General features: G+C 38.1%; 1 protein-coding gene and 1 long non-coding RNA gene across 13 annotated transcripts in view; both read right to left on the reverse strand.

Moving 5' to 3' along the window:
* LOC111822324 (uncharacterized) overlaps nt 1-5,873 on the reverse strand; it is a 50,504-nt gene extending 44,631 nt beyond the window's left edge. The window contains exons 1-2 of the long non-coding RNA XR_002825608.1: nt 5,004-5,873; nt 4,457-4,505 (exon numbers count right to left, since the gene is read on the reverse strand). This is a non-coding gene — a long non-coding RNA (uncharacterized LOC111822324). The remainder of the gene's footprint in view (nt 1-4,456; nt 4,506-5,003) is intronic.
* The window catches only part of ARHGAP12 (Rho GTPase activating protein 12), a 132,090-nt gene that overhangs the window by 100,170 nt on the left and 12,122 nt on the right, over nt 1-19,798 (reverse strand). For 9 of the 12 annotated variants that reach the window (XM_023740613.1, XM_012558358.2, XM_004386260.2 and 6 more), the window contains exons 2-3: nt 8,170-8,211; nt 5,880-6,635 (exon numbers count right to left, since the gene is read on the reverse strand). In XM_023740613.1, the coding sequence (XP_023596381.1) occupies nt 5,880-6,557 (678 nt within the window). In that variant the 5' untranslated portion in view covers nt 6,558-6,635; nt 8,170-8,211. Of the gene's footprint in view, nt 1-5,879; nt 6,636-8,169; nt 8,212-8,340; nt 8,733-10,618; nt 10,640-19,798 lie in introns of those variants that run through there. The other 3 variants (XM_023740611.1, XM_023740608.1, XM_023740610.1) reach the window with 3 other exon arrangements.

A 19,798-nucleotide genomic window follows, 5' to 3' on the forward strand; every position in this document is an offset into this window, starting at 1 on the left:
GAACTGTGCATGTAGAAATTTTTGAAATGGTGTATCTTTGGCTATGTGTATTTTCACCAAAAAAAAAGGTTGAGAGGTTAGAGGGTTGACATGTTGTGGGGTTGTTAACCTATGTCATAAAACAATATGTGTACTACTGTTTCATGAGAAACTATTTGTTCTGTAAGTCTTTACCTGAAATACAATTAAAAAAAAAAAAAGGGGGGAAAAACAAATTAGACAGGACTATAAAACAAAAAACAAAACACGTGAGGAGGGTGCTTCTTAATGTAATCAGATATGCACGACCAAATGGGCAGCTCCTGTCCAGAGGCAGGATGAGAAGGCAGGAAGGGACAGAACTGGTTGAATGGACACAGGGAACCTGGGTGGAAAGGAGGAGTGTGCTGTCACATTGTGAGGATTGCAACTAATGTCACAAAACAATGTGTGTATAAATTTTTGTATGAGAAATTAACTTGAGCTGTAAACTTTCACGTGAAGCACAATTAAAAAAGCAAAACAAACAACAGCAACAAAAAAAATCACTGGTCTACCTTACACTTTGAATGATTCTTTTACCCATTATTCTCTGGTCATTTGGAAAATATAAACTCAATGAATTATGCTTATCTTCCAAATAAGATAATGCTGAAACATTATACAGTATCAAAAATTAAAAAACAAATCAAAACAAAAACCTTATTATCACCATTGAGCTCATCAGAAAAGTTCTGAGATTGAGCAGCTATGAGCATTCAGTGGGAAGATGCAAGTTTTTAAAATTCTAGTTTTTGCCTGAAAGCTTGTATATTATCCTTTGCAACAAAAAATCAACTGTTTTCCTTAAAGTAATGGACTTACTTTGTTCGTTTTTGAGAAAATTGTCTAACAAATGCCCTAGTATGAATAACCAGTACATCATTATTTCAAGTAAAATTGGTGTTCCATGGAAAAAAAGTAACTGGCTCAGCTCACAACTCAAACAAGAGAATTTGCTTTTAGTGAGCAAACAGTAAAAGAAATAATAAATAAGGAGTTCAAGTAGAAGGAAAATTATCCTAGACTGAAACATGAAAATGCAGGAATAAAGAACTCTGAAAATGATAAGCATGTACTCATTACACAAATTTGTCTAGTTTGTGAAAATTCAAGCTTTTCACATATGATGTGAGGCAATGCAAATTTCCTGGTTGCACAATGGTTAAGCACTCAGCTGCTAACAGAAAGGTTGGCAGTTTAAACCCACCTATAGCTGCTCTGTGGTAGAAAGACCTGGCAATCTGTTCCTGTAAAGATTACAACATAGAAAACCATATGGGGCAGTTCTGTTCTGTTACATTGGGTTACTTGGAGTTGAAAATGACTTAATGCACCCAACAATAACAATACCATGTCTGCAAAATAGAAGTAAATCTACAGAGAACTTAGAAATCCCATGATTTTTAAAGTAACCCATTAATTGTTTTAATCCTGAAGGGAAAAAAAAAGGTATTTATTACTCTAATATGAAAGCAGATCAAATAAGATATTTCGTTTTTTCTAGTTTAATTATAGCAAAGGTTACAATTTTATCAAATAAGCGTATGATTTAACAGCTCCTTTTGAGTGTCAAAAATTTAATACAACGTGTGTATAAATTTTTGTATGAGAAACTAACTTAAGCTGTAAACTTTCACCTAAAGCACAATAAAAAAATACACATATATACATAAAATATATATTAAAAAATTAATATATTTGCTTTTATTTAATTATTTTTTAAAAGGTATATAACTATTCCCCTGACTTCTTAAACTGGGAAGATGAATCTGTTTCTTCAGTGTAAAAAGAAATTATCCCTACCTACCTCATAAAGGAGGAGGCCTGGTGGCACAATGGTTAAGCTCTTGGCTCCTAACTGAAAGAAAGGTCGGCAGTTCAAACCCACCAGTGGCCCCAAGGGAGGAAAGGCCTGGTGATTTGTTTTCACAGAGATCACAGCCTAGGAAACACTACAGGGCAGGTCTACTCTGTCATACAGGCCACTATGAGTTGGAATCGACTGGCAGCACATACCACCACCACTATCACCTTACAAAACAGATGTGAAGCACCACATATGTAAAATACCTATTCTAGTGCTTGACACATTGAAGATGCTCAACAATATCAACAATAGTTAGTTCCATTCGCCCTCCTCTCTCTCACTTAACATCTGTTGTTTTAATGAATAGCAATACAATCTCTAGTTTTTTAATTTTTCTATCTCCTCAATAAAAACCGAGTTGTCAAAAAAAAAAAAGTTGTCGCTCCTGCTTCACCTATTTCCCAACCACTTTTAAGTTACTGAATTTCATTCTGCTAGGAGATATGACAACAGACAAATTAGTAGTACTCAACCATAGGCTAAACAAAGAAGGCTTCAGAAGCCAAGTGTCTTTTGAGGAGAGCCTCTATGACACCAACCTCTCTAGCTTTGAAGCCTACTTCTATACCTCTTTCTTTAATGTACATCAAGTTACATTCATGAGTGTCCAGAAATCTGATTGAGTATTACAATACTAGGTTTCAAAATTACTGTGATAAAATTAATTTCATCATTCTGAGTTTAAACCATCTGTCTGGCATTTACTGAAGCAACTGCTGAAGATATTCTACAGATGAGATTTTTCTCAACAAAAATGCAAAAATGTTTCCGCATCTGTTGTTTTTGTTGATATATCACCTAGATTAGCAAATTCTTGCCTAGGGCGAAAACACAGAACGTTCTTAACGTACACATTTTTCCTAATGATTCCATTAAGATTGTGTCACCTTTTCAACCATATTTTCTATTGCTACTCTACTACAATTATATATGTGTCTGTGTGTGTATGCATATTATGTACGCACACACATAGAAACCCACTGCTACTGAGTCATAGTGACCCTACAGGACAGAGCAGAACTGCCCCATAGGGTTTCCAAGGAGCGGGTGGTGGATTCGAACTGCCGACCTTTTGATTAGCAGCCAACCTCTTTAACCACTGCAACACCAGGTTCACACACACACACACACACACACACACACACACTCACACACGGAGTCCTAGTGGTGTTAGCTCGACTGCTAACCAAAAGATCAGCAGTTCAAATCCACCAGTCGCTGCTTGGAAACCCTATGGGGCAGATCTACTCTGTCCTATAGGGTCACTATGAGTCAGAATTGACTCAACAGGTGTTGTTGTTGTTTTTTTTTTTTTGTGTGTGTGTGTGTGTGTCTATATGAAAGAGAAAGATTTCCGATACACTGAGTCAACCAAAACTGTTACTTTAATCTCTAAATATAATGTCTAAGATTTTTTTTAAAATCACAGACTTGAGTATTTGATAAGATTACCAGAGGATTAGAAATAGAAGATGGAGTTTCCCAGATATTAAGGGAAAGAAAACAGAAAAACAGGAAAGCTAAACAGTTTAAAAACTTCACAATTTTGCCTAAATGGGGCTCTCTTACAGTCATGTTGAGGTTGATTATAAAGCAAAAACACTCAAACTAACAACAACAGAAATCCATTGTTGATTTTGTCACTTCCAAGGAATTCATTAATTAAAATATCACTGAAGTAAGACTCAATTTTAATACAATTAACTTTCCATTGGAACCCTGGTGGCGCAGTGGTTAAGAGCTAAGGCTGCTAACCAAAAGGTCGGCAGTTCGCGAGAACCAGTAGTTCCTTGGAAACCCAATGGGGCAGTTCTACTCTGTCCTACAGGGCCACTATGAGTCGGAATCAACTCAACGGCAATGGGTTAACCTTCCATTATGTGGAGATGATGATCAGTTTTGTGGATTATTAAAATCTTTTTTCTTTCCTTCTTACTACTCATTAGTAGTTTTTGCTCAAAGCAAAGGACAGTCAAGGAAATGGAATGGAACTAGAATGTCAATCATTCCATATTACTACTATTCGGGTAAGCTTAAAGAATTATAAATATACACTAATGAGGGAAGAGGTACAAACAGCTATTTTACTATTCCAATTGAAGATTTCATGTTAATACATAGCTATTAAACATTACCAGAAATTATCAAGGCTTGAGGACAAACATTCAATTTCACATACATCTATTGTTACATGGAGTACTTTTCCCCTCTTAGTTATTTTAGTTAAGTGCAAGTTATGGTTTGCCAGCTTTTTCACTTTTATTTTCAAAAGATTAAGTCACTGGATACACCTACTTTGGCTGTCTCAAAATAGTTTCAATTCTCTTAAATAAGTCACAAAACAAGCATCAACAAATTTAAAAAGACTGAAATAATACAAAGTATATTATCCTACCACAATGAAATGAAACCAGAAAAACAACAGAAGGGAAATGGGAAATTACACAAATATGTTGGAATTAAACATCACACTATTAGACGGCCAATTGGTCAAAGAAGAAATCAAAAGTGAAATTAGAAAATACAAAGAGATGAATGAAAATGAAAGCACAACACACCAAAACTTACGTGATGCAGAAAAGGCTGTACTCAGAGGAAAATTTATAGCTGTAAACACCTTATTGATAAAGAAGAAAGATCTCAAATCAATAATCTAACTTCACATCTTGAGGAATTAAAAAAAGAATAAACTAAGCCCAAAGCTACCAAAAGAAAAGAAATAAAGATTATAGCAGAGAGAAATGAAATAGAGAATAGAAAAAAGTAGAGAAAATAAACAAAACCAAAAGTTAGTTCTTTGAAAAGATCAATTTCTACTTGCAGATGACATAATCCTATATACAGATTATCCCGAAGAATCTTCAAAAAAGCTATTTGAGCTAACACATTCAGCAACATGGCAAGGTACAATGTCAACACACGAAAATCAGTTAGGTTTCTATACACCAGCAATGAGCAATCTGAAAAGGAAATTAAGGAAAGAATTCCATTTACATAACATCTAAAGGAATACTTAGGAATAAATTTAACCAGGGAAGTGAAAGACTTGCACACTGAAAACTACAAAACATTGCTGAACGATACTAAAGAAACCTAAATAAATGGAAAGACAAACCATGTTCATAAATTGGAAGACTCAGTATCATTAAGATGTCACTACTACCACAGCAATCTACAGATGCAATCACTAGCAAAATTCCAAAGCCTTCTTTGCAGAAATGGAACAGTCAATCCTCAAATTTACATGGAATTTTAACGGGCCCCAAACAGCCGAAGTAATCTTGAAAAGGAAAAACACAGTATGAGGACTCCCACTTTCCAATTTCAAAATGTACTATAAACCTACAGTAATCTAAACAGGCTAATAATATTCAATGCAATCAAGTGCTAATACTCAGATACTAAGGATGCAAAAGTTTATGAATGAGGGTAAAAATTTGTGAATCTATATATTTTTTAATATTCAAGTTTAGTAAACACCAGTTTCAAAGAAGAAAAGGTAGCAGTTAATATTCCAGTGACATCCTTCTTCATAGATCCATTACTGCTAGTTGCCACTGAATGAGCTCCAACTCACGATGACCTTATCCATTATTACCAGAAGACTTACTGAAAACAAGTCAAAATGAGCCCATCTAGAAAACCAGTTAGATGTTTTCTACTAAAAGAAATATCACCAGGTAAACTTAGTAAATCCTCTCTACCTTATGCATAACCAATACAGAGGAAAAAAATAAAAGCTTTACTGCACTTAAAGTAGTTCTAGTCTTCTAATGGTACAAGAATTATGAAACCACACATGACCCTTAATGAGCTCCACAAGTTATCCCACGCTTTTGCTCTTTAAATCAGGATAAAAGCCATGTATTCTGAAACCACAAAGCAAAATAAACAATTCTTAACTCTAACAAAGATTTTAAGTAAAAGAAAATTTAATATTAATATTTCTATGAAGGTTTCATAAGGCTTCATCATTCTATTTTTATCTTACCCTTATCTGTTCAGTAGAGCTGCTGCTAAGTTCATCACCGGATTCAGAATCTTGATGTATTCTTTCTGAGCCTTCTCCTGCCGAATCACAGGACTGTTCCTGGGAGAAGCCAGTTTTTTCTATGTCTGAGAACTCTGGACCTGGAAAGTGACCAAATAAGCGCGTCCTATTCTGGCTAGGAACCTTAGGAGAATGTGAGTCACTGTTAAACTTTCCATTATTATGGGTCAGGTCCAGGCTTAGGCTGACAGTCTGACCTGGGCTACAACTGGGTCCAAAATTCTGATTGGCATCACGAATAAGACCTGTTCCTTGAACAGAAGATGATGACTTTCCAAAACTTGAAAGCTCAGGCAATTTGTTCACATTTTCTGTCGATCTCTGAAGATGTAGACTCTGTATCATTTTCACAGAATTATTTGGCTGTCCAACTGCCTGTTTAACAGGCGGCATTAGAGCTTTGCGAGGGACCTCCTTAACATACTGGGCTGGCACATAAAATGCTTTGGAATTCTCATCTGGTTTGACTTGCCACCAGTCATCATTTGTTTTTTTCACCAAGATGTACCGCTCTCCTTGTTTTATCACAATCCTTCTGTCCTTTGCATCATATTCATAATCATATTCCACTTCAATATACACTTGGCCTGGAACAATCTTCCCACTTCTGTCAGCCATTTTTATTCAATGAAATTCACTTCTCAAAAAGGATGGTATCCCACATTATGGTTTTTTGGATTAATATAGCTGTTTTCACTTAAATGGAAGAAGAGAATGAAGAAAACATTAATGTAATCTGGATCTCTAGTATGTCCTCATAAACATACAATACGAGCCACTTCAAGAATATTACCTTCCAATCTCAAACTCCAGAAAGTAAACAGGTGTCTAATATCTTATGTATTTGCCTACATTGAGCGTATTTTTCATTTTAACTGTAATCTACATGTTTTAGTCATTTTTGACCAAACCCAAAATCAATTAACTGGAACAGTAAATATACATTGATAGTCACAAGAATATCAAAAATAAAATGTGAGAACCTTCTTTTCATAACCTGAAACCTCCTTTACCACTTTCTTTAAAAGGCCCACTAGTAATAACTAGCAGTTCAAACTCCTCTAGTGGTAACACTGAAGAAAGACCTGGCAATCTGCTTCCATTAAGATTCCAAACCAAACCTTCAAGTCTACCCTCAAGTCAATTCCTACTCACAGTGACCCTACAGGACAGAGTAGAACTGCCCCATAGGGTTTCTAAGGCTGTAAATCTTTATAGAAGCAGACTGTCACATCTGTCTCCAGGAATGGCTGGAGGGTTCAAACTGCTGACCTTTTGGTTTTAGCCAAGTGCTTAACAACTGCACCACTGGGGTTCCTCACCATTACAGCTAAGAAAATCCTAGGGAGCACACTTCTTCTCTGTAATACATGGATTCACCACGAGTCGAATCAACTCCATAGCAATGGGTTTTAAAATATGCATCAGACACTTAGAAAGTACCCGGCACTGAGGCTAGGTTCACTACATGCCTATCTAAGACCCTCTTCAAAACTGTAGCTGAATTTCAATCGCCCAGCATTATTTCCCAAAAAGATCAAGGGCATTAGCTGAGTTTAAAAAAAAAAAAGTTACCCAATTATATGAGCTATGTTTCCTAACATAAATTTTAGAAGAGAACACTGCTACTCTTAGGCAAAACACACAGAGATAAAGAAAAGAAACTGAGAGTTTATACTTGCTTTCCCTCTTCCCTCTACCTACAATACTTTTTAGGTTGAATCTCAGTCTGTCAGAAACAGCCCTAAATTAGCTTGAGAAATCTAGCATTCACTTTTATTTCTATACCAATTCCAAAATATTTTAGCACCTCTTAGAACACAGCATTCAAGGTTCAAAATGATCACAGAATCTTGGTACTGTTTACAACTTAAGTCAACCCTCAATCCAACTGCAGCAATTCAAGGATGACTTAGGCAAACCTAAGTAATTCTGAACACTGAAATGTACCAGAATTGTTTAAACCCAAGGCCCCATGACAACCTACTAATTTTCCTCAGCCCCCAAATACTGGGCATAATATTATAGTACTACAACCGTGCAGTAACAATCAATCATTCTACTGAAGATAACATCCTTCTCCACAACAGATAAACCTCATAAACCCAGATGGTAAATAAGTAAGTTACTGACACAATTTCAGTAATTAAAATGTATTTTGTATACAACTACTTGAATAACAAATTTAGAAGAGTCATATGTTATTTCAAAAACGAAAAAAAAAACTTACCTTGGAAGAAGATGAAATAAAGATCAGGTATTACATTTAAACCTAGGAAAAAAGAAAGTTCATTAGCTCTAACTAGGATTGCTTAAAGAAAGCTAAGAATATAATGTTGCTCACATGTTTTTAAAGCTTTATGCTTTTATAATCACTGAAAGGAACACAGTATAATTTTACCCACTGTGATTGTGTTCGGCACCACCCTCCAAACGCACACAAACACCATCATTAAGAGCTGTTGTGGTTTGCTTTACCACCGCCCTCTCCTGCTTCATTTCCACATTGTTTCAACTTCATTTCTGTCTCTTCATATTTTTTATTCTGAGAAACAGGAAAATACGAGGTACATGTATTTTTAAACTTCTGACTATGTAGCAAACAATTTTTTAAAAATTAAATAACAGAAATGTTTTCCAGGTTTATGGGACTGATGAGTAAACAGAATGAATATAAACATCTTAGAAGTTGTTGGGAGTCTTAATACACTTCCCAAAGATTACTACTAATTTTAAACAGGGAAATACACCTTTACAGTGGAGAGATCTGGCAGTCACCAGCTGAACCAAGCAATCAAACTTAGCACCATCAGTAGTGTGACAATCTGATGATAAGTGCCTCCTGATGTGATACATTAAGAAGGACACAACGTCACCTACGTTGTCACCTACGCTGTATTTTTGTAAAAAAAAAAAAAAAAAAAAAAGTTTGATCTTAAGCTAATTATTAGAAAACAATCAAATTCAGAATGTGAGGCATTCTATTAGACCACAGATCTGAACTCTTCAAAAAAGTCAATGTCATAAAAAATTAAAAAGGGAAGAAGATTTTTCCAGTCTAAAAGAAGCTAATGGCACATAACCAAATTCACCTGCTGGTCTATCTAATAGGTGCCTAAAACTTACTATATCCAAAATCTAATTTCTTTCTCTACCTCATCCCACCCTACCCTGCTGAGTCCGCTCATTCCACAGTCATTACCATCACAGTAAAGAGACATTCCAACTCTCCAAGTGCTCAGGGCAAAAACAATGAAATCAGCCTTAATTCTGTTCTTGTACTTCATACCCTACATATCCAATCTATATAGCATGTACTGTCTAGTCTACCTTCAAAACACAAATCTGATCACTTTTCACCACCTTTACAACTATCATCCTGGTCCAAGCCCCATCATCTCTCTCCCTTGACTTTAGCAATAGTCTCCTAACTGGCCTCCCTGCTTCCATCCTTGTCCTACTATAGGCTCTTGTTAAAATAATAGCTGGGAGTGTCTTTTAAAAATATAAATCAGATCAAGTCATTACTCTCTAAAACCCCGCAATGGTTTCCCACACGTTGTTAGGTGCCATCAAGTTGATTTCTGACTCATAGTAACCCCATGCGACAGAGCAGAACTGCCCCATAGGGTTTTCTTGGCTGTAATCTTTACAGAAGCAGATCCACAGGTCTCTCTCTCATGGAACCACTGGGTGGGTTCAAACAGTTAACCCTTCAGTTAGCAGCTGAGCACTTAACCGTTGTGCCACCAGGGCTCCTTTTTCCCACTTGCAGTAGATGGCAAAAAATGTCGTAAGTTCTCTGCTGCTACTCTTATCAAGAGGAAGACTGTTTTTCCACACCTTTAATTTTGGCCATGTGACAGAGGTTCGGCCATTAAGATACTAGAAATATGACTCAAGCAGAGACTTGAGAATTATTTGCCCTCTCTTTTCCTGCTAGAAACCTTTCCATCACCACGTGAAGAAGCACAGGCTAGCCTGCTGGATGATGAGACACATGGCCACATGCTGACAGCCAGCACACTTCCATCCTTGTCCTAACATGAATGAGGCAAGGTGGCAGCAGAACCACCTAGCCAATCCAAACTTTTGGGCAAAATTAAATGATTTTTGTTTAAGCCACTGAATTTTGGGGTGGTTTTTACAGCACAAAATCTAACAGATAAACCATTTCAATCAGAGTAAAGCTAAAGTCTGTACAAAATGGCCATATGTAGGGTGACCATACCACCCAGGGCCGTCCTTGTTGTACCTGTCTTAAGAGTAATTCCTAAGAGCACCTTTCATGAGTTTTTAAACTGTTCTAATTTCGGCAATAAATTATACTGTCAACCTATCTATATATAAGACTACAAGATCTGTATCCTACTCTCATTAGAATAAGCTCCATGAGGGCAAGGATTTTTATTTTTCACTGCTGTAACCCCACTGCCTAGAACAGCACCAGGCACAGAGCAGACACTCAGTTAATACTCAATTAGAAGAATGAAATAAAAAGTAAATTGCAACTACTAAGTCATAAAGAGAAATGAAGTCTCGATACATGCCACGACATGGATGAACCTTGAAAACATCATGCTGAGCGAAATAAGTCAGTCACAAGTGGACAAATATTGTACGACCTCAATTATATGAAATAAGCAAATATATGGAAACCAAAAATTATCAGTAGTTACCGGGGCGGGAAGGTGGAGTGTTTGCTTAGGGGACGCAGACGTTATGTTAATGGTGGTGGAATGATCTGGAAAAGGATAGAGAGAATGGTTGCACAACTTGAATGCAGTCAATGTTACTGAATTGGACATGTAGAAATTGTTGAGATGGCATATGTTTTGTTACGTATGTTTTCACCACAAAAAAATTTTTTTAAAAGCTTTCATGGTTTAATACTCATGGACAGGAAGACTCAACATTGTGAAAATGTCCATTCTACCCAAAGCTATATACAGATACAATGCAATCCAGATCCAAACTCCAACAACAATTTTTAACAAGATGGAGAAACAAATCACCAACTTCATATGGAAAGGGAAGAGGCCCCAGATAAGTAAAGCATTACTAGAGAAGAAAAACAAAGTGGGAGGCCTCACACTACCTGATTTTAGAACCTATTATACCGCCATGGTACTCAAAACGGCCTGGTTCTGGTACAACAACAGATACACAGACCAATGAAACACAATTGAGAACTCATATGTAAATCCATCCACCTATGAGCAGTTGATATTTGACAAAGGCCCGAAGTCTGTTAAATGTGGAAAAGACAGTCTCTTTAACAAATGGTGCTGGCATAACTGGAAATTCATCTGCAAAAAAATGAAAAGACCCATACTTCACATCATGAACAAAAATTAACTCAAAATGGATCAAAGACCTAAATATAAAATCTAAAACGATAAAGATCATGGAAGAAAAAATAGGGACAAGGCTAGCAGCCCTAACACACGGCATAAATAGTATACAAACCATAACTGACAATGCACAAACCCCTGAAGAGAAACTAGATAACTGGGAGCTGCTAAAAATCAAACCCTTATGCTCATCAAAAGACTTCACCAAGAGAAAAAGACAACCCACAGACTAGGAAGAAATTTTTGGCTATGACATATCCGATCAGGGTCTAATCTCTAAAATCTACGAGATACTGCAACACCTCAACCACAAAAAGACAAAAAACCCAGTTAAAAAATGGGCAAAGGATATGAACAGACACTTCACCAAAGACATTCAGGGGGCTAACAGACACATGATGAAATGTTCACATCACCAGCCATTAAAGAAATGTAAACCAAAACTACAATGAAAAACCAACTCACCCCAACAGGCTGGCACTAATCCAAAAAACACAAACTAATAAATGTTGGAGAGGTTGTGGAGAGACTGGAACGCTTATGCACCACTGGTGGGAATGTAAATGGTATAACCACTCTGGAAAATGATTTGGTGCTTCCTTAAAAAGCTAGAAATAGAGGTACCATACAATTCAGCAATCCCACTCCTAGGAATATATCCTAGAGAAATAAAAGCCGTCACACGAATAGACATATGCACACCCACGATCATTGCAGCATTGTTCACAATAGCAAAAAGATGGAAACAACCTAGGTGCCCATCAACAGATAAATGGATAAACAAATTACAGTACATGCATACAATGGAATACTATGCAACAATAAAGAACGATGAATCCATGAAACATTTCACAACATGGATGAATCTGGAGGGCATTATGCTGAGTGAAATTAGTCAATCAAAAAAAGACAAGTATTGTATGAGACCACTATTTTAAGAACTCAAGAAAAGGTTTAAACACAGAAAACAGCATTCTTTGACGGTTACGAGGGTGGGGAGGGAGGGAGAGGGGAATTCACTAACTAGATAGTAGACAAGGATTAACTTTGATGAAGGGAAGGACAGCACACAATACAGCGGAAGCCAGCACAACTGGACCAAAGCAAAAGCTAAGAAGTTTCCTGGACACATCTAAACACTCTGAGGGACAGACAGCTGGGGCTGAGGCCTGAGGACCATAGTTTCAGGGGACATCTAGGTCAAGTAGCATAACAAAGTTTATTAAGAAAATGTTCTGCATCCCCCTTTGGTGAATAGCATCTGGGGCCTTAAAAGCCTGCGAGCAGCCATCTAAGATGCATCAACTGGTCCCACCCACTTGGAGCAAAGAAGAATGAAGAAAACCAAAGACCCAAGGAAAATATTAGCCCAAGAGACGAAAGGTCCACATAAACCAGAGACTCCACCAGCCTGAGACCAGAAGAACTAGATGGTGCCCAGCTACCACCAACGACCACTCTGACAGGGAACACAACAGAGAGTCCCTGATAGAGCCGGAGAAAAGTGTGAAGGAGAACTCAGATTCTCATAAAAAGACCAGACTTAATGGTCTGACAGTGCCTGGAGGAACTCCCGAAACTATAGCCCCCAGACAATCTGTTAACCTAGAACCGAAACCATTCCCAAAGCCCACTCTTCAGACATAGACAGGACTATAAAACAAAAAATAATACACGTGAGGAGTGTGCTTTGTTGTTCCATCACATACACGAGACCAAATGGGTGGCTCCTGTCTGGAGGCAGGATGAGAAAGCAGGAAGGGACAGGAACTGGTTGAATGGACACAGGGAACCCGGGATGGAAAGGGGGAGCGTGCTGTCACATTGTCGGGATTGGAAGTAATGCCACAAAACAATGTGTATAAATTTTTGTATGCGAAGTTAACTTGAGCTGTAAACTTTCACCTAGAGCATAACTTGGGGAAAAAAAAGCTTTCATGGTTTAAAAAAAAAAAAAACCACAAAGCTTTCATGATTAAAAAAAAAAAAAAGTAAACTACATGAAGCAGGAAAGTCACACAGACCAGGGTTCAAATTCCAGTTGTAACAATGACCAGCTACATAACCTTTTATGAACTATTAAATCTCTATGAATCTGTTTCTTCTTCCAAAGACAGAAACTGTGAAACGATTTATCTCAAACATTTGTTTTAAAGATTAAATAAGATACTCTACAACAACCATTAAGGTACCTGGCACATACTAAAATTCAATTCATTTCTACAATTATTTATATGATCACAACAGAAGATTGTCCAACTTGCTTGCTTTGGACGTGTCATCAGAAGGGATCAACTGGTAGAGAAGAACATCATGTTTGGAGAAGTAGAGGGCAAATGTGGGTAAGGGAGATCCTCAGTGAGATGGACTGGCATAGTAGCCACAATGATGGACTAAACATGCTGGCAATCTTGAGGATAATGCAGGACCGGGCAATATTTTTTTCTGTTGTACCCAAGGTCATCATGAGTCAGAGTCAACTCAATGGCAGCTATCTATCTATCTGGATCATTAGATCTTTTGATACCTACCTAGCATTTTCATGCATTACCAGAACACTAGTCACCATGTGCTTTAATCCTTTTACCTACATAAAAGTTTTTCACTACAACTTTTCAAATTTTCACAATGAAATACTTACCCTCAAATGATTTTTTCTTCTTCTTTTCAGGGAAGTAGTAAAGTAACTTAAATAACTTAAGTATGGATTTGCAAAACAGGAAATGAATCTTCATTTCAGGAGGTTACAGTAACTCCCAAACCCAAGCCAAACCTATTGCTGTCAAGTAGATTACAACTCGTAGCAACCCTAGGGGACAGAGCAGAACCACCTCCATAGGGTTTCCAAGGCTGTAAGTCTTTACGGAAGCAGAATGCCACATCTTTCCCTCGCAGAGCAGCTGGTGGGTTTGAACTGCCTACCTATCGGTTAGCCAAGCGCTCAACCACTGCACCACTAGGGCTCCTATACAGTAACTCAGACACACTATAACTGGTCAGACATATATCAACAGAAATGGAAAAAAGGAATGTATGAAGAATCATAAGGAGTAAACTATACACTTTCATGCTAGTGGGAGAGGGGCTCTGGGGGTGAGGAGCAACAATGAGTTAAAGGTCAGTCCAGGTTCAATCTCTTTCACTGCCAGGATTTATGACTACACCTTCCCCAGTGACTAAAATGATAAGTATGAAAAAGGAGTTAGAAAGAAAGATAAGAAAGTGAGTTTCACTATGTTTAACTTGAGATGTTTAATCTAGAGTTCCAGTTAAAGAAATAAGGAGTGAGAGGACAAGGAAGGTGGAAAAGCAGCCAAAAGACATCTATATGAAAAAGCAGATGGAATAACTAAGAGTGACCACAATGGGATAAGAGAAAAGGAGTTGAGGTAGATTTCTAATAAATGCTAGGAAGGGAGGGGAATGAACCTGGGAAGCCCATAAAAGAGACAATTAAAAATTATAAACTTCTGGAAAGCCATGTAGCAGGGATTATCTATTATAAAGTCCTAGCAAAAGTCAGAAAGAAAGAAAAAGAAAAGAAAAGCCTTACTATAATCCAGGAATTAAAAAATAATTATAATAATGACTAGGTAGCTCTAAAAACTTAGATCTAAGCAAACTTTATTTTCAAATATTGTGAATAATCTATGCTATTTTTATTTAAAGATATAAATTGTATTAATTCCAAAGTTTATACCCTGTACTTTGTTTTTCCCTCTAGTTCCTAAACCTGTAGGTTCTTCTCTTTAGATTAAGTTGAGCACTGTTTATGCTGGTATCCTCCCAAGCATTATGGTTAGAGTCTTGCTCATTCAACTACAATGCTCCCTGAGCACAAACTCTTCTAAGTGAAATATATTCTACATTTATCACCACATGCCTCTATCCATAGTCACCCCACATACAGCTATTAAGTACCCAACCAACAGTATATATGAAGTTCTGCAAAACTACTGCCCTGTCCACTCCACTGCTTTACCTAGCTTCGAAAACACGCTGCCTCTTACCAGTCTTCTTTCTTCTCCCTTATTTCACCTACTTCTTACTCGTGGTCCAACAAGAACTGACACAAACACAAACACCTGCTACATCGTTTACTTGTCCTCCCTCAGGTCAGACTCAAAACTTTCGTATCACGCTATTTTATAATCTACTAGCCTCCTCCTTTCCATCTGCCTAGTTTTTTTCTTTCCTGTGCTACCTCCTAAGAAGCCTACAACAGATTACAGCAGCTCAGCAAATGTTATCGTCCTCCTCCAGAACATCTGTTTTAAACAACTACATCTCTCAGCGTGATATCCTTACTAGGCACATCAAAAATAAAAAATAAACAAGTGGCAAAAGAAAAAAAAAAAACAAGAGAAATACAGTAAATGTATCTATAACGAATGAGTTTACAATTTAAGTCCAATGTGTATATGTACATTTTGTTTAGCAAATCTAATACTGTGAACAATACAGCATTAATAGCTTAAAACAAACAATAAACAACTTAAAAATATCACAATTTACCACTGATTCCTTCCAGTAAGTCCTCCAAGTAGTTTTAAAAGTACTTGTTTAAAATTAATCCCTAAAAAGGCCCCAGTTTAGAGAAATCAATTAAACTTAATGAGCACAACAAAAAAGTAAAGAACAATTTCAACACAGCCTCCAAATAATTTTGTGAATTGTACACTTAACATTTCTAGAAATCATAGGATACTAATAGGCACTTCAAGTTTTTTTTAATGCGTGACCCTTTGTTTTCTAAGAATAAACAGGTACAGAATATAAGACATTTCTCATCTTAACTTAAACAGGCTACCTAAAAAAAGAGAAGGAAAATGTAGTAATTAATATTATAAACTGTTCTGGCCATAAAGAAATAGCAAAAATAGGAACATTAGAAAGAATACAGGAAATAATTGGGCATCTGGAAAGCAGTAGAGAATCCAGTAGCATAAGCTAGTAAAGGAAATTCAAAACTCAGATTCAAATCAGAAACAAAAAGGAGGAAACAAGAAAACAGCATTTGGGGAAACAAGCAAGTAGCAAAACTGAGATCTGCATGTGGTATTTTGAAAAGATTTGTGCCATAAAGTCCTAGTCAAGAACGGGGCAGACGGGGGGACCTCATACCATCAAGAAAGCAGTGACGGGAGCAGAGTGCGTCCTTTGGACCAGGGTCCCTGCGCAGAGAAGCTCCTAGTCTGGGGGAACACTGAAGAGAAGAAGGCGGACAGAGAGAAAAAGCCTCCCCCTGGAGCTGACACCCTGAATTTGGACTTTTAGCCTACTTTAACTGTGAGGAAATAAACTTCTCTTCGTTAAAACCATCCACTTATGGTATTTCTGTTATAGCAGCACTAGATGCCTAAGACAGAATTTGGTACCGAGAGAGTGGGGTGCTGCTCTAACAGACACCTAAAATGTGGAAGCGGTTTTGAAACTGTCAATGGATACAGCAGTGGCAGCAACAAAGGACCAGCAGCAGCAAAGAACCTGCAGTGGCAGAGAAGCGACACTGGCAGAGAACCAACAGCAGCAGAACCAGGAGACCAGAGTGTGCCGGCGCTGGAGCCAACCCAGGGAGGGAGAGAGCTGAATGCCTGTGGGCAGGAGGCTTCCTGGGGGAGTGGGATGCCTCCGGGCACTTACTGGTGGAGCTACAAAGCTTTGCAACACTTGCCCCAGCAGGGCAGATGCCGAGGGCCACGAGGCCACAGGAAACAGAAGCTGAAGCGACAAGGGACACAAGAAGCCGGGCTGCCTCAGTCTCAAAAGGTATGGCCATGACCTCAGGGGTTTCAAAGGGTGGAGCAATGGCCTCTGGTGCTTCTAAGGGTGGAGTCGACACTCAGATGGACTGGGAGAACTGTGCGCCTAAAGCCAAGGGAGCAGAGTTGCTGTCCCAGTGGGCCTGGAAGGCAGAGCGGAAGCCCAGGGACGAGGGGCCTCCACTCAAAATCCAGAGACTGCTGCCAATACCTAGAGTCTGGAGGGCAGGGCCATTGCATAAATTGTCTCAGAGAACAGAGGATTATTTTCAAAGTCTTGAGGGCTAACGTAATGTGTTCTGCTAGCTTGCTTGGTGCCTGTTATGCCTTCTTTCCCTGCAATTTCTCCCATTTGTAATGGAAACGTCTAGCTTGTGCCTGTTCTGCCATTGTACCTTTGGAAGTAAATAACTTGTATTCTAGATTTCACAAATGAAGAAGAATTTTTGGATTCTGGACTTGGACTTAAGATTTTTGCTATGATATGATAGGGTGAATATGTTTTCCATGTTGCAAGGATGTGATTTTGGGGGGTCAAAGGGTGGAATGTCATGGATTGAATTACATCCCCCAAAAAATATGTGTATCAATTTGGCTAGGCCATGATTCCCAGAATTGTATGGTTGGCCTCCATTTTGTGATTGTAATTTTATGTTAAAGAGGATTAGGGTGGCATTGTAACACCACCTTTAGCCAGGTCACATCCAGCGTAAAGGGAGTTTCCCTGCAGTGTGGCCTGCACCACCTTTTATATCTCAAAAGATAAAAGGAAAGGGAAGCAAGCAGAGAGTTGGGGACCTTATAGCAACAAGAAAGCAGTGCTGGGAGCAGAGTGCGTCCTTTGGACCAGGGTCCCTGCGCCGAGAAGCTCCTAGTCTGGAGGAACACCGATGAGAAGGCCAGCAGAGAGAAAAAGACTTCCCCTGGAGCTGACACCCTGAATTTGGACTTTTAGCCTACTTTGACTGTGAGGAAATAAACTTCTCTTTGTTAAAACCAAAAGAAAAAGAAGAATGGGGCAGACATAATGACTTTTTCTTTGACTGTTTTAACAACAGAGAAATTATTACAATTTAAAAAGGAAGAAATAGGCTTTGGTGATGGGTTTCTAGATATAACACCAAAAGCATGATCCATGAAACAAAAAATTGGTAAGCTGAAGTGTATTAAATTAAAAACTTTTGCTCTGTGAAAGACACTGTTAAGAGAATAAAAAGACAAGCCACAGACTGGGAGAAAACAGTATTTGCAAAGCATGTATCTGATAAAGGACTTGGATCTAAAACGCACAAAGAACTCTCAAAACTCAACAATAAAAACACAACCTATTAGTTTAGGAAAAAAATGGGCAAAGAATCCGAACAGACACCTCACCAAAGAAGATAAAAAGATAGCAAATAAGCATATGAAAACATGTTCAACATTATTTGTCATTAAAATCCAAAATCAAACCTATTGCCAACTAGTTGATTCTGACTCATGGCAACCCATGACAGAGTAGAACTGCCCCATAAGGTCTCCAAGGCTGTAAAAGTTCATGGAAGCAGACTGCCAAATCTTTCTCCCATGGAGCGGCTGGTGGGTTCAAACCACTGACTTTTCTGTTAGCAGCCAAGTGCTTAACCACTGCACCATCAGGGATCCTGTATTTGTCACTAGGGAACTGCAAATTAAAACAACGAGATACACCACTATACACCTATTAAACCCCTTGCTGTTGCTGTGGGGTCCATTCTGACTCACTGCAACCCCATGTATTACAGAGTAGAACTGCTCCATAGGGTTTTCTTGTCTGTAATCTTTATGGAAGGAGATTACCGGGCCCTTCTTCCATGGCACCACTGAGTGGGTTCAAACCGCCAACCCTTAGTTCACTCGTTGAGCGCAAACTTCTCGTGCTACCCAGGGACCTTACACATCTACTAGAATTTCTAAGATACAAAAATCTGACAGTACTACATGTTGACAAGGATGCAGGTCCAGATGGCTTTACTGGTATATTCTACCAAACATTTAAGGAAGAAATAATATTTCTACAAATTCTTCTGAACTATTTAAGAGGGAAAAAAAAAAACCCCAAAACTTCTTAACTCATTCTATGAGGCCAGCATCACCCAGACAATAAAACCTGACAAAGACATTACAAGAAAAGAAAACTACAGTATAACTTACGAACACAGATGCAAAAATTCTAAACAAATTTTTAGCAAATCAAACCCAACAATATATTAAAAAGATTATGTACCATAACCAGTGAAGCCATAAATGGGGTTAATCCCAGGAATGCATGGTTGGCTTAACAATCAAAAGTTAATCAATGTTTATACAAAGAAAACTATAAAACACTAGTGCAATAGACTAAAAGAGACCTACATAAGTGGAAGGCCATCCTGCACTCATGAATTGGAAGCCTTAATATTGCAAAAATGTCACTACTACCCACAGCAATCCATAGATACAATGCAATCCCGATCCAAATTCCAACAACATTTTTTACTGAAATAGAAAAACTATAATCACCAAACGAAAAGGAAAGAGGCCTGGAATAGCCAAAGCATTACTGAAGAAGAACAAAGTAGGATGCCTCACACTACCCGATCTCAAAACATACTACAAAGTCACTGTAATCAAAACAGCCCGGTACTGACTGAGTCCAGTACAGCTAGATGGTGCCTAGCTACCACCACTGACTGCTCTGACCAGGATCACAACAGAGGGTTCTGGACAGAGCTGGAGAAGGATG

Source organism: Trichechus manatus, unplaced genomic scaffold, assembly GCF_000243295.1.
Source record: "Trichechus manatus latirostris isolate Lorelei unplaced genomic scaffold, TriManLat1.0 scaffold00160, whole genome shotgun sequence".
Lineage (NCBI taxonomy): Eukaryota > Metazoa > Chordata > Mammalia > Sirenia > Trichechidae > Trichechus > Trichechus manatus.